The 16,130-nt window shown below is 32.2% G+C and overlaps 1 protein-coding gene and 1 long non-coding RNA gene across 2 annotated transcripts; both read left to right on the top strand.

Moving 5' to 3' along the window:
- Positions 1-2,421: 2,421 nt before the first annotated feature.
- Positions 2,422-2,886, top strand: LOC124458411. The gene is made up of 2 exons (XR_006953160.1): positions 2,422-2,498; positions 2,675-2,886. It is a non-coding gene; the product is annotated as an uncharacterized LOC124458411 (long non-coding RNA).
- A 3,738-nt stretch (positions 2,887-6,624) lies between these two features.
- On the top strand, positions 6,625-8,729 carry LOC124458176. Its single transcript, XM_047008245.1, has 4 exons — positions 6,625-6,694; positions 6,955-7,181; positions 7,269-7,404; positions 8,460-8,729. Exons 1-4 carry the CDS (start codon positions 6,673-6,675, stop codon positions 8,516-8,518), a joined length of 444 nt encoding a protein of 147 aa, XP_046864201.1. The 5' UTR covers positions 6,625-6,672; the 3' UTR covers positions 8,519-8,729.
- Positions 8,730-16,130: the final 7,401 nt, after the last annotated feature.

The following is a 16,130-nucleotide window of genomic DNA, read 5'->3' on the forward strand; positions in this document are numbered from 1 at the left end:
GCAAGGTTTTAATATCTCCCATATATTACGTCTTGTTTAAGGTCGTCCCACATTTGACTGATGCTTATCTAACGCTTCTTAACATTTATTTTTTCGGTTTTTCATCATGCAAAGAAGCATTAAAAGATAACAGGTATAATATGCCTAACACATATTTTATTAGGAATCTGTGTTCATTACATGGTTGAAAGAGTTATGTCTTCCTTGTTATTTTTCCACGCTCATTAAGCTTATTTTCACGCCCACACTTTTTTTGTCGTGGTTGGTAAACATGAGACAAAAGAACATAGTTAAGCTTTGTGTAACTGGCTTTAGATAAATGACTCGACAGACGTTGATTTTATCGATTTTCATTTTTTCATTAGAAAAAATAATTATTTAACTAAAAAACATAATGAATTATCGCAATAGTCCTTAGAGCACATTTGACATTCGATTACACGCTAATTTGACTTATCAATATAGCGCTGTAGAAAATTCATGAGCACGAAGGAACATTCTAGAGCACTAGTCCACATTCATGCAATAATATTTATTTATGCCTCATAACAATCTGAAATGTAAAAGGAACATAAATGTGCATTCAATGATATCAAAGGAAGGATAATTTAAATTTTTTTAGATTAAGCAGACGTTCAAACGAACATGCAAAAAATTTGCACGAAAGAAACTTTTCGCAACAGAAATAGTCTGTTTCAGTAACCCTTTCGCCACTGCAACACCGCACTTCTTATTTTATTTGACTGTCTGCTTTCTCTTAATGATCTTTCCTTTTATATTATTGAAGGCACGTGAATGGTTCTTGAATAATTCCGATTGCTACGTGTTTAAATAAATGCTATTGATTTCTGGAATGTTTCTTCATGTTAATGAATATTGAATATTCTACAGCACTATTGATTAGTCAGTGTAATTGAATGTCAAATGTACTTTAATAATGAGCAAATGTTTTTACTAAATCTTAGGTATTTGGGAAAGGATGTGTGTATTAGTAAGGATAAAAATAGAAACTTATGGTTTGAAAATAGCGATAACTGATATCATTTTGGACTTATTTGTTTAAGTTAGGCTTGTGTTCTCTTATATGTATAGGGTTTGATCTTTAAGTTTTACAATGAATGGAGAGTTAGATTTTTATTCCGAACAGATTGAGGCACTAAAGGCACCCTTGACAAGCCAATGCTTTTACGTAAACTTAACTACTTTCACATGTTTGTAGATGTAGATCGTGTAGGTTGGTATAGTCCTGAGAAGGACTGTTCTTGTTGTTGTTGACTGACGTTTCGACAACCTTAGCACATTAGCAGTAGTCATCGTCAGAGTCAAATGAGGAGTAAACGTCAGGTTAGCCGTATCGTTATCTGGTTATACGTCATTGTATTGTGTGCACAGAAAATGTGTGGGTGTTAATTGTGTATTGTCATTTTGGATTAGTGTGAAGTGTAATGTTTTTAGTTGATCGTTTGTATTGTGAACAAGTCGTTTGTAAGGTGCCGCTAATTGCTGTGATCTGTTCACGGGGTTTGTTCCAATGGGTTTGTTTCTAATGTAAGCCGTTGTTTATAGTCAGAACTGTAAGTAATGCATTTTGCCGAGTCCCAGTCAATGTTGTGCTTTATGAATCAGTGATGTTCGGCAATGTGATTTGTTTTGTCTTGTTTCTTTGTAGCTCGTTTATGTTCAGTAAGCCTTATGTTTAAGTTCATGCCAGTTTCTCCGATATAGGAGGCGTGGCAATCGGAGCAGTTTAGTTTGTAAACTGCACCTTGTCTTTCGTTTGGTTGTTCTTTGTTCTTTATGTTCGTTAGTCATTGTCGCAACGTTATTATTGGTTTATGTGCAATACGTATGTTGTATGGTCGTACCGGACGCTCTACACAACAAAAACAACTATCTCAAACGTGTTTTTGACAAAAACAACTACAACTCTTACTTCATCAAACGCAACACTTACAAACTCAACGAACCCAACAAAACGAATAACTCAGTGACAACAGCAACGATACGTCATGTACAACAGCAAACAATACTCAAAGAAATGTTGCCAAATTTACAAACAACACACTCGTTGGTTGTTATAGGCTCAGATATTTTCCAACTTAGTTGATGCCATAGCGTTAATGGCTCATGCACACAATAAAATATCATTGGCGCGGAAAGAGCAGACCAAACCTGCAACTAAACAGGAATATGCAGCTATGTGTGCACTCGAGGACCAAGCAGACAGCAAATGTGTGTTTAAATGTGCAGACAGCGTGTTTATGATTCAAATTAAAACAGCAAGGAAGCAGTAGCTCAAAACTGCGCCATTTTCAAATACTTAGTCGATTAAACATTAAACAATTTAGACGTCGTGCATTTGGGCTAAACGCTACCCACTACCTAATTTTTTTCTAATATTTTTACAAAAATGTGTTTCTTAGATGCTTCATATACCAACAATGGAAAATGGTCCAAAGATCGCCAGACGATTTTACAAGGAATTTACTGATATTCAGGTAGGTGCTGCATGAATAATGTATTCATTCAACCCATATTTCGATCCTAGTTTCTATGTTGTAAAATGCATACTCCATACTGTCCATTAATGAATCAAACATTTACATTTTTTTGAATCATGACTTAAAGACTAAAATGAGTTTACTGTTTCTAAGTTGTTCTTCATTTCTTTCAGTATGGAAAAGTTTCCAGTCCATGGGCATATGTTGTAAATGATTCATCTGATGAGAGCGAAAATTTACATGCTATGAATCTAAACTAGTTGTTGTTTCTGGTTCATGGAAACCTTTTTCGTCATATGGACACTAAGAAGCTAAATATAACCCATTTGTAGAAAACCTCAATAATAAATACTTGTTTGACAGAAAGAATTTATGCTCGTTACCTTTATTTGCTAAAATAAATTTTTCCTAAAATAATTATGGCTAGTTGTAGAAAAGTCGGCTCGTGTTTTATTTTCCTATACAATGCAACTATTGCTTTCTTCATATACAAATAATTTTGTATATGAAACAGAGACTTTGTCGTTGTGACAAACTTAAAGATGGATTTCAAAATAGCAAATAACATGGTGAATGGTGATAATAACAATGTAATAGTTCTTAAAAGAACTGTTTTAACCAGAACACTAACCAAACAACTCAAAGGAACCGTTATTTACAGCTAGAAAGAGACACTATGCATTTCTGCAGACTACTCGTCAGGTGTCAACGTCTGCTAAATGAGAACCTCCAAATCATGCTATATTTAGAATGTTACAAGTGGTCAATGTTATCCCTATTTTTAGAGATGACACTTAAAACAGAGACAGATTAAAGACGTAATCGTTTTGTCGGCAAAGGACAGGATTAGTCAATTTAATTAATACCGTCTCCATGACGCGTAGCTGGAATGACGAGCGACATTTTTTAATAATTTGAAAGTTTTCATCAGAATAAGCATTGGCACAGCGAGTGTTGCTTAAAAGATGTTTTCCAATCGCTGAATCACGTAAAAATGCATAGTGTCTCTTTCTAGCTGTAAATAACGGTTCCTTTGAATTGTTGGGTTAGTGTTCTGGTTAAAACAGTTCTTTTAAGAACTATTACATTGTTATTATCACCATTCACCATGGAATTTGCTATTTTGAAATCCAGTTTTGTATATATTTGTATACGAACTGTGTACAAACTAAACAAACTTGTATAGAACTATGTATTTTTTTTAAGTAAGTTTTACCTCTCTATTACTTCTCCAAAGTTGATGTAAGTCGCAGCTAAAATTATTCATAAATTTTTTTTCCTGTAACAAGTTTAACAAGCAATAGCCGAATATCTTTGTAGCTGACTAGAGTATTCAATTAGAAAGCAACATGCGCTAGACTTATACAAAATTAAATAAATTTGTGATAATTTCGGAGTTTCATTAGCTTTTGACTATATTTTCGCAATTAAGTTTTTTTTATGCTTTTAATAATCGATATCACTTGTCTCCGCCAATTCGTAAAAACAACCAGTAGTTATCAAAGTACTTAATTGCTTGTTTTAAACAAGCAATCTTATCTTAGGCTTTGTCTTAGTGAATAGTGTTCAGTATAATGTCGAACGATTAATCACAAGTTAAGTTTAACAATCCTGCGTTAAATAAAGTTTTTAAGAGCATATTTTTTAGTTTTTTATGTAGAACCTATCATGCTAGAATAAACAATGTATTTAACGTAAGAAAATTATAATTTTAACTTAAGTTATTCTAAAAAAGCACTTTAAGAAACAAACGTGATAAATAAATAATGATTTTGAAGACGAGTCAACGTTCCGCAAGATGATGTGTATAAAGAAATGCTTAAAAATTTTCGTAACAATTTTTTGGTGGTTTGAATTTTTTGTCAGATTGAATGCTTCTATTTTTGTCTTTAAGTGGCTCAAATAAAATGAACCTAAGTGCCTTTCTAGCTTAATTTATGTATTAAAAAGTGACATACGCAATAAGTTAGCTACTTAAGAGAAACAGATGTGTCAAATTTATACATAATTTATTAAATTTACTATAACTTTGTTGTCTCATTAGATATTGGCGTTATTTTAGTAATGAAAGTTATTTCACTTTAATATTTTATATAATTCGACGCCTTCTTTACATAAACAACGTGTTGTTATGACAATTTATATTTACTAGTTTATGATGTCCATTGGATAAGAAATGTTTTTTATTTTGCAACGTTAAATGCAAACGCAAAATTGTTTCCTCCCTATGATTCATTTGTTAAAATCCACTTATCAGCAAAAACTTTTTTCTAAAACATTAGAACAAGGTTTAATGTTTAATGTATCCGTGAAGAAAACCTTTTAATTTTTTCAAATCATCTTTTTGTTATGTCGGTTGTAAGTTGCGTTTCAATGGAACTGCTAGATTCCGATTCTAGCAGAATTATAATATCATCGAAGATATTTGGTACCTATATCTTCTATTGACAAGTGCCGTGCATGGCGTCACAAAAGTAAGTTAATCAAGACTTTTTGAACGACAGGCAACTTCCATTATAAGAAGCAATTTTACCAAATTTACACAGCGAAAAATATGGAACAAATGAATCAACCTAAAAAAATTCCACTGATAGGTTAGAAATATTATCTAAATTCAACATCACAAATAAAATGTTTTTGCCGTTCATTTCTCTGTCACATGTTTGATCACTGTGTAAAGTAAATATGAGAGCATATCTTAACAAATAGCACTCGCCTTTGGCTCATGTTTTGAGCACTTCACTTAACTCTCGCTTAGCTTCCTTGTGTTTGGAAAAGGCAGTCCAAAAATAAAAACCGTTTAGTAAAGGTTAATTCTTCTTTATAATTATGCTTTTCTTTTAAAATAATTTCACTTGAGTATACTTTTTCAAAATTAATTCAAGCACGGAAGAAAAATTTTTCATAAAATTTGTTGTCTTTTATAGGCTCAAATAAGATTAACCTAAATGCCTTTCTAGCTTTATTTATGTATTAAAAAGTGACATACGCAAAAAGTTAGTTACTTAAGAGAAACAGATGTGTTTGATTTAGAATTAGTTTTATTAAATTTTTTTGTCTCATTAGCTTTTGACGTCATTTTAGTAATGAGAGTTATTTCACTTTAATATTTAATATAATTTGACGCCTTGTATACGAAAACAACGCGCTTTTATGACACTTTAAATTTACTAGTTTATGATGTCCCCTGGATGAGAAATGTTTCTTATTTTGCAACTTGAAATGGAAACTCAAAAATTGTTTCCTCCCTTTGATTCATTTGTTGAAATCCACCTATCAGCAAAAACTTTTTTCTGAAATATTAGTACAAGGTGTAATGTTTAATGTAACCGTGAAGAAAACGTTTTAACTTGTTCAAACCATTTTTTTGTTATGTCGGTTGTAAGTTGCCTCTAAATGGACCCTGTCCATCTTTGCAAAAATCTTATTCTAGCAGAATTATCATATCATCGAAGGTATTTGGTATATATATCTTCTATTGACAAGTGCCTTGCATGACGTCACAAAAGTATGTCAATCAAGACTTTTCGAACGATAGGCAACTGCTATTATAAGAAGCAATTTTGCCATGCATTTTGCAATTTTCAAACATTTCAATGCTGCATTTACTGAGATTTAGCCTTTGTAATTAAGACAGTGCATTTGTTTATTTCCGTACTAATTTCAAAATAATCTATGCAAAGCAGTCTAATGCTATTTTTACGGCATAAATAAGAGTGACTGGCATATATTTTAGAATACGCTAAAAGTTAAATAACTTAGTTGGGAACTCTTTAAAAATCTATAAAAGATTGAAACGAGAAAATTTTAATCTTATGCATTGGAATGTTAAAGAATATGAGATAACACGGTTGATTGATCTGAAAATCAGTCAAAAACTTGGCCATATTCTTCAATAGATGCATTCATATTTTGGAAATAAGGTACAAACAATGTTTCAGCTGTTCAATCAAATTTAATTATTTACAAAAAATTCTTTAAAAGGGTATAAGTATATGCATGCATAAACTATGTATCATTTTCATTGAAGCCACATTTAAATTACAAACGTAAAGTCGTACTATATTATTGATCTTTAAGTATGCTTTCTTCTCTGTCACTGCATTTTCAGATTACTACATATATAATCACAATTGCTTTTGAAGTATACTGTGATATTACTGAAAAATCCATGTTGCGTTTGCTGGAAAAAGGTTAGTTTGTGTAAAGTTTGATAGATGAATTTGAAGTCATAATTTTTAAATTTAGCATTAAATTTTAAAATTCGCAGCTCTTTTTCTTATACTTTAATACAACTTTCATGTACATGGTTGGAGTTGAAAGCAAAAAAGATATTTTCAATCCCGTAAACATCACGAGTCTCGATAAATTTACCGAAGTGCATCTTATCATCTAATTTATAACTATCTTAAGTTTTGTTTTTAAAAGTTTTTTTACTTCATCATTATTTTAGAGACATGTCCATTAAGGGAAAATGTTTTGTTTGAAGCATTTTTCTCATCGGCAGATTCATGTGCATTGAAATGTTTACAAGAGCCGTTCTGTGTTGGTTTTAACTTTTGTGAAGACATAGCGATAAGGGACGTAACTTGTCAATTAACCCACACACGTCCACTGAACTATGAACATTGTACAGATAACAAGTGGAGTTTCTATGAATTGTTAAATCCACAAAGAAAGGTACGAAGGAAAAACATACCAACGGTTTAAATTACTTTTATATACAGAGCTACTTATTTTAATTAATTGCCCATTTTACTCTTAAAGATACCATACAACAAAGAAAAATTGTGCGAAAATGGCGGAATAACGACTGTTGACTTGAGAGACGGACCTGGTTCTGATCCTTATAGATGTCAATGTTCTTTTGGCTTTACGGGGGAAAATTGTATGCAAAAACTATGTAAGTTTGTTAAAAATTTGGATGCAGCACAATTTGTTAAGATATTTGCAGCAGTTTTCCTTCCCCAAACAGTTTTCACTTTCTTTTCAAAACATGACGAGAACAGTTAACTTCACACGTTATAACTGAAATTTTATACAATTTAAACGACGCTATAATATGTACATTAGAACAGCTGATAAAGTGCATAATTGACACGCTCGGAGACATGCTCTGATTGGGAACTTCATCTCTTCACCCTGAATTTGGAAAAATGTGCTAATTTTTGTGAGAAAAATTAATTGAAAAGTCGTCCAAAATCTAAATGTACGTTTTTTATTGCTGTGGGACGCCAGCACTATTGTATCTACAAATGACTTTACGCCAGTTATTGGAATTGTAGATGCCGAAAAGAGTTACTGTATGAAATAAATTTGTGTTCTAATGCTTCAATTAACTATAAATATTTTTTTTATGGGAAAAAAACTTTGCAATTTGCATTTGCTTTGTCAATACTAAATAGTCCGTTTAAAGCCTTAAGCCCAATTGCTTTGTTCCAAATAAAGTTCCAAGCCTGTCTCTTCATACGGAAGTTCAAGTAGTTATTCATGAGTATACAACAGTAGGCAATTATTAAGACGTTTTCGAGAATGACGACTTGTTCGTATTGAAAAAGCTACCATAGCCATATTTTATTGATAAGTCAGTTGGGTCATCTGTAAAAATCGTAAAAAAAGTTGATACTGAGCTCGAGAAACAGTACTTTAATCGTTCAATTTATTTGTTGATTTTGATGTCAATTTGTTGCTCGCTACTATCGATGATTGATTGCACCATTTTGTCAAATTTTAATTAAAAAAGTTCTTTAACATATAAAACTCAGCATTTTGTATTCATAAAATTTTTATTTGCAAAACATAGTCATAGTTCATGTGTTATGTGTCCATAACAACATCTTTTCATCTTCCTTATTTAGCAATGTTGTTTATCAACTGATCTGATAAATTACGTACTATTTGAGTTCACCCCATACCTAATTGATTTATGTCTAACTCTTCTTAAACTTTATTTTTCAGATTTTTCATCATGCAAAGAAGCAGTAAAAGATGGCAGGTATAGTATGCCTAAAACGTAGCTAATTTCCATAAACTATAAAGGGGGAATCAGTAGTCCTTATTTGGTTAAAAACGTTACGTCTACCAAACATAGAATAGTTAAAAGTAATTTACAGCAGTAAAAGAGGTGCATTTTTCTGCCAAAATTTTAAGAAATAAAATTAATGTGTAAATGTGAGCAGATCGATTAAAACTTTTGTAAAGATTCATCATGTTTTATATAATACGATTGTTTGCTCTAGTTAAAAAAAGAAAACCAATAAAATAATTGTTTGTAAAATCATTAGTAAACAGTTAAACAATAAAACTGCAAACAAGAGTTAGTTGTCGAAAGTTAGTTTCACATAGACTATCAGACATAAACCTAGGAACATCGATAATTTATAATGTTCAAAACAAAAAGCAAAAAATCTCAAAAACTGTCATTTTTTCTATACGCTTACTTCGCGGGTAATTGAGACAAGAAAACATAAATAAGCATTGTGTAAGTAGTTGTAGACTTAACAGTCAATAATTTCATTGGTTTCTACTTTTATTGGAGCAAATTAATTACCTAAAAATCCTGGTAAAAATCGCAATAGTCTTGAGCCATTCCCATGCATTCTTTGTTACTTTTTTGTAAAATAAATACCTTTTAAATAAAAAAAACTAGAGGTTATAAAGAAATTTTTGTTATAGAAGACATTTTTACTTTTTTGTAAGAACACGTTATTTAAAATACAGAGTTTGCGATTTCTAATAGAAGCTAATACGCTACTTTAAATGTTTTCCATAATTTTGAAATAAAAAACTCTCAATTATTAAATTCTCTCGAGATTTTTTATTCTTTAACAAAAAATATTTTAGAAAAGTTGTTCTGCTAACGTTTCTTGTGATCAACTATTATATTGATAAATTATAACAACAAAATTAAGTTAGAAAATTGTTTTCCTTGTAAACAAATGCAAAAGTTCAAAAGATGGTGTGTACTTGATAAAGACGGACACTTCACTTGGCTACAGCAAAGTTTTCTGTCAAAAAAAGATATTGGGTTGTTCTTGAGAAGGCTGGACGCTAGTGATGAAAATTGATGGGAATCAGGTATGATATAAACCTAGCCACGTTGCACTCATAAGCGTAATTTTTTAAAGACGTTTAAATTTTATATTTAGATTTGATGTTTGTATAAGAACATAAGTTTCTACTTAAACAAGGTTTCAACTAAATTACAACAATCTGTATTGACGTTTTGTGTATATCATTACGACTTATGCACGTGACTTAATGGAAACTTGATTCAAAGATTGAAAATAACAATTGCAATAAGATTATAATTGTGTTTTATAGCAAAATATCGCATTGCTCACTGCTCACTGTAGTTTTTCCAATGCAAAATGCCAGTGTCTGACTTTTTTAAGAATCTAAAATTCTCAGTTCTTTATTTTTGAAAAACTGATTTAAATGACTTTAACTTAAAGCGTTTATAACATTTCCCAAGTCAGATGATGCTTGGGAAAAGTTATCATTTGACAAATTTTGTGTTTGATATTTTATCGCAACTTTCTTTCACATCATGACACAACCAAGTCAAAAACCTTTTTTTAAAAACAAGTTTAGGAGAATTAAAGCAGCCTTTATTCATATTAAAAGGAAAGTGAGTTTAAACTCAAGTAATATGTTGTGCTTATTTTATTTTTTTTATGTCCAAGTTCAAGCCAAAATTCATGTCTAGAATGAATGAGAGGTGGTTACAAAATTTTCTCATAATTTCGAACATTTTTTGTTTTTCATACTCTTTGAATGAATAGAACATATTATTTAGAAAAATTTGTCTGTTTTCGAAGATTGAATCACTAAAAACTATGACCGATAGAGACTGTGCTAGTGTATTTATCACATCGGCAAGCACGTAAAGATGCATGTAGTTATGTGTGATTGACTAGTAGAACTGTTAACACTTTAGGTTTATTTTTTTGAATTTTTGTAAAATTACTTCCTTTTACGTCCTCGACATAAACGTAAAATTCCAATGAGTGAAGAGTTTAGTGTGGAAGGAAAGGCAGTAAATGTCATTATCACCACAATGTTATTTCCGCCTGTGTTCACATTGAAACATTATAGGCCGTGATCTGTGCCTCAAAAATATGCTTTAAAAATGAGTTTCGTTGGACACCTCAAGGAAGGTCGCAAAATTTTCAAAATAGATAGAAAGTCACTTGCTGTTTGGTATTCTTTTTATTGTCACTTCTAAAAAGCTGCAGTTTTTTAGTATTTCGCGGTTGAATTTCAAAATTCCTCGCTCCTTCAATTTTGAATGTCGCCATTTTTTTGGTGCGGAACTCTTTGATTTAACTGCCGTTGTCATGGTGAGGCAAATTTATTAACGGGCGCCATCTTGAAAGGTGGCAAAAAAGCGATATTCTTAATAAAGTCCAAGTAAAATGTAAGTTTTAAATGAAGAATTCTGTCGAAAATTTTGGGAGCAAACCTAAACTGTCACCTTTGCACTTATGTATCAACATAGGAGAAGCCTGTTTTAGACCTAAATCTTGTCAGTTTTAAGAACTCATGGTTAAATCGTGCGCAACTTCACTTTTCGAAGGATAGCAACGCATCTTTCCATAAATTTTTCCTTAAACACTAAAGCTTGGTAAGAAATTGATCATTACCACTAAAGAATTTTTTGTTAATAAGCTTTTAAAGAGGCACATCATTATGCATAGGCCTAAGATTAATGTAAAAATTGTAGAACAAACATTTAGCAGCTTACAGCTATGTTACAGATTCCATAAAGTACATGCTTTTCTGATTAACCTGCTTTAAGTGATGCAAGAGCAAAAATAAACTTTTAAAAGTATTGCTATCAGGCTATTAGACTCACTAAACACAAGGATTACTTTGATTCAATGTTTTGACCACTCTTTCTACAAGGTCACTCCACATAGGATAAGTGAAGTCCATTACATACCAATGTCCCAAAACCATCTTTAGTTGCTGTTTCCATGCATTGATTATATAAAGAATGACTTTCAGATATTCTTTATTTTACATCAACATTATAAACTTTTATCAAAGGACACAGAGTAAATTAGTTTGTATAGATCAAAATCATAACTACATTTCTTGTTGAGAAATATATATACAGGATCACTTTTTCAATCAATGTGCCAGAACTCTTTCACTCTCCTTTTCATGGTATGACAAAGACAACTTTTATCTATGAAAGTCCTCGCTAATCAAATTTACAATAAAACAAGTTTCAACCCAAGCAAAAAACCCCAGCTTTCTGGCTTCTGAAATGGCTCACTGAAAATATTCTTTCTTGAACTGTAAAACATGATCTTGAGCATAAAGCCTTAACTGAAGATTAACAATCATTACAACCTATGAAAGAGATTGCTGAAAAATACAAAAGTTTACCACTTCTGACATATTGTAAACAAATAGTAACTAAGTTTGTTCTAAGAATCATATAATGTTGAGTTCTAGCTTGCTGTTTTGAGATTTTATGCTTCTTAACTGAGATTTTTAACTTCTTTTTGCAAAATACCTCTCAGTTGTATACAGAATGCAATAAGAATGACTTTAGCAATATTTACACTAACTCTTGATTAGCAATGGAAGTTTATGGAACTTACATTTTTGTACCAAGCCGCGCTTTGGCCTTTCTGTTTACAACCACAAATGGATATTACTCCTCCGGATGAAAATGGGTGGCAAACGAGTGACGGGAAACTGCAAGTCTGAAATCGTATGGATGACCATTCCCCTAGCGCCGAATTCCCTACTTGATAACGTTCATTGTGGTTGTAAGACTGGCTGCAACCTGGCTGTAACTCCCAACGTTGTTTATGTAACAAAGCAGGAGTGAAGTACACAGATGTATGGTCGTGTACTGCATGCACGAATGTAGATATTGATGACGACAATGATGTTGAGGAAGGAAGAGGAGTTTTTAGATGATGACATTGACGACGAATTCGAGACAGACCTTTAAAAAAAGCGCGCCTTGTCTTGCACAATACGATTATAACTTTCAAAATATTATCTTCGCAACAATTGCTAAAATCCAACCTAATGAACGAGTGAAATATGTATTTCTTTCAGACATTTTATTTATGTTGCCAGTATTATCGTGCGGAATAGCTCTCTATTAGGTCTGGCACTAACACACAAAATATAAATAACATGAAGTTTCCTAGGGAAAATGGCAGATTTCGAAATTGTAATGAGCTACAAATTTTAAAATTTTAATGTAATATAGCAATAAAACTGCAGCTTTTTGGAGATGACAAGAAGTAAAACTGCGTTAAGAATGTAAAAGTCGTTCTGTCTTGAATTTTTCACGACCTTCCTTGAGAATTTTATCAGCTTCAATTTTCAGGCTAAATCGTTGTACGAAATTATTGCTGATGGAAAATACCGCCAAACAAATGTGAACCGAAACAAATGGATGTCATTGATTAAAGACAGTGTTCTTCAACAAAACTGCAATAAAGCGGGTTTCAACGCAAAGGCAGAAATAGGCTTACATGCTAGTATAAGGATTGGTATCCTGGGAAATAATGACAATAATTGTCATTCATCCGATTCTTTCATTGGGTTTGGTGGTCCATTCAACGGTATTTACTGCGGGCGAAAACCTCAAATAAACAGCTGCGGGAACTCAGCTTATTGCACAGGAAAGCCGATAATAGAGCTTAAATCAATGGGATACGTTTTTGTTTCTTAATTACAATAGTGGTAATAGCAACCATACTTGTTCTTGTTTCAGGCTATATATATTTTTAATTTGATTTATGCAGAACTGGCTGTAGATTTACTTTCTTTTTAAAGTAAGCTTTGCGAACTATATTCAACCATGTTTGTTTGAGTAATATTTAGCAAATTTTTTCAAAACTTATTAGAAAATCATTTTTTCAAAGGTTTCATTTGATTATTCTATAATGAGCATAAAATATACGTATTAAACACAACAAAATTCACAACGCTTACTGAAAATCCTTCACTATCCAGTGAAGCTAAACTACAACTATACTAACCCATTAACCCTTGACATTAATGGGTTAGTATAGCGTTTTCCAGTCAAGGGAGAGATCCCCAAGTGTTCCGATATTCTGGTGTGTAATTAGCTCAATATATATCTACATTCTTGTTAACTTTCTAATTAGTCTAATGATGTGATAAGTAAAGACGAAACGTCACTGTTTTAATAAATTTAATAAAACCAAATTGTTTATGACTATGTTTAAAATTTGCTGGGCTCTAATATTTATATTGAGAATCCTTTTCCCGCCTGGCAATTCAATGGCAGGCGGGAAAAGCATTTATTTTCAAAAGACGAAATCAACCTTCTAAACGACCTTAAGAATAACAATAGCTCAGAATAGATAACCTAACAGAAGGGCCACTTAGCGAAAAATGCGGTCCTAAATTTTAATGCGCATGCGCCACTTCCGCCATGTTGGCAGCAAGATAAACTTGCTACACTAAATAAGGGTAGCAATGTACAACTCAAAAATCTTGGCGTTATTACTTGAAAAGTTGAAATATTCATCCTGAGACGACCAAATCAAAGCTGTGGTTAATAAAGGCAATCAAGACCTACCCTCAGCATCGCGCTGAAATGGGAACATACAATCAACATATTTTTCTGCTTTTTCATGTACAACCAATGTGTACAATTCAATCGAGACCTGTATGAGAAATGCTGTGCCGTGGCCGTGTGGTCAAGGTTATTCGTATTTATTTATTTTTAGAGAACGGAAGCTTAGAAGCGCTTAACAACGTCTTTAATCAGAAACAAGAAGAGCAATGTGAAATTTATCAACGGACGGGCTACACTAAAAAAGATATTTCGTATGACATTGGATTTGGTGCTTTAGAATTCAGACAAATTTAGTCATATCCCGAACACTCGATAAATGTTCATTGAGAAATTGCAAACTTGTGCAATTGTATTTAATGCCAATGCCATATTGTGTTGGGAAAATTCTTATATTGTATGATTGTAGCTAACTTCCAGATGCTCTTTACTATATGTTCCTTATATTTGTCATGTTTTAGATAATTTAAAGTATTGATTCCGTTATAAGGAAATAAAATTGTCCTCTTGCTTCTATTAATATATATATATATTGTTATTTTCGTTACATCGCTGTCGCTGCATTAATTTTCAGATTAATTTTTAAGTTAAATATGCTACACAAATATTCAGCCACGCCGTTGCTGCATCGATTTGCACATATTCATCAATTGGAGCATTACCACCATCAGCATTGGGTACAGCTGAGTTGCTTTTCAAATTTGATTCGCTTTTCGATTGCGTCAATAGTTCCACACTGAAATCAGCAAAAGAACAAAGAAGTGCAATAAGCAACAGCAATATTCACATTGCTTTTCTCAAAGAAGCAATGTCCTTTATCCAGGGAATCAAAGTGGTAAAAGATGGTAAAAACATCACAGGCAGAATCAAATCACTGAAGGGATGGCTTATAGCTATGAAGGCCATTATCTGTCTCTGGACCTATCTTCATGCCTCACATAATTTTGCATTCTTGCTTACCAGAAGATTAAACACAGATGCTCTAGAGAATTTTTTTGGAACAATACGCCAGCAAGGAGGTAATTCTGACAATCCCACGCCAATAAAATTTATCATAGCTTTTCGAAAGGTTTTTTTAGTTCACTTTTGACTACTTCCAAAGGAAACTGTTCTAAAGATATGGACACTCTGCTAACACAATTTTCAAAAAAAAAAGCCCAAACCATTTAGTATGCCACTTACCCATGCAAAAGCTCCAAGTAACTCACTGTTGATTGGTGAAAATGACTACAGAGAACAAAATATTAGCAACAATTTATTGCTCAAAAATGCTGCTGCCTATGTTTCAGGATATTTGCTAAGCAAAGCTTTCAAAATCCACAGCTGTCTCCAATGTAAGAACGTTTTGACTTCAAATAACATAAACAATGATCGTAATTTGCTTTGCTATTTCAAGGCATATAAAGAACTCAACTTTGGTGGGCTGACTGCTCCTTCATCGTGCTATTTAAATTACATTATGCAACTTGAAGACACCTTCGTGGATTGCTTCCAGTCACAACCAAAAATCTGAATGTTGGAAAGAGCATCTTGAAGAGTCTTAACATGATACCAGTGCCATTCCGTACATGTTCACAGTTTCCACTGTAATATTTGGTCAAACTTTTTTTAAGAATGCGAATTTATTACGGCATCAAATTTGCAAATCGCGAGTTTTCTCTTCTAATAAAAGATCGCGAAAGTACATTAAAGTCAAGCATTTGTAACATTCTACAAACTTAATACAAGGAAAATTCCATATAGAAAGTTGATGATTCTTTTCATTGTAACTCGCAATACAAGCATAATCATGATTGAATGTTGGCAAGATGGCAAAAGCATCAGACCACAATAATAAATTTTGACTCTAAAACGTGTATTCTAACGATGAGTCCATTATTTGCGCAAAAGATGAAAAATAAACGAATTTTTTCAAAATAGGTCGATTGGAGAAGAAAATTTATAAAAAATCAGCGTAATGTTAGAAAAACATTAAAGTTGTAATACAATCCTAGTACGCCATCTTGGATTATTCTTGGATTATAAGATGTTGTCGCGAATGTGATGCG

This window comes from Xenia sp. Carnegie-2017, unplaced genomic scaffold, assembly GCF_021976095.1.
Source record: "Xenia sp. Carnegie-2017 unplaced genomic scaffold, XeniaSp_v1 HiC_scaffold_6, whole genome shotgun sequence".
Taxonomy (NCBI): domain Eukaryota; kingdom Metazoa; phylum Cnidaria; class Anthozoa; order Malacalcyonacea; family Xeniidae; genus Xenia; species Xenia sp. Carnegie-2017.

Coding starts and splice junctions, on each gene's coding strand:
- LOC124458176 (XM_047008245.1), top strand. CDS start 6,673: ATGTTGCGTTTGCTGGAAAAAG. Junction 6,695..6,954: donor GTTGCGTTTGCTGGAAAAAG/GTTAGTTTGTGT, acceptor TCATTATTTTAG/AGACATGTCCATTAAGGGAA. Junction 7,182..7,268: donor TGTTAAATCCACAAAGAAAG/GTACGAAGGAAA, acceptor TTACTCTTAAAG/ATACCATACAACAAAGAAAA.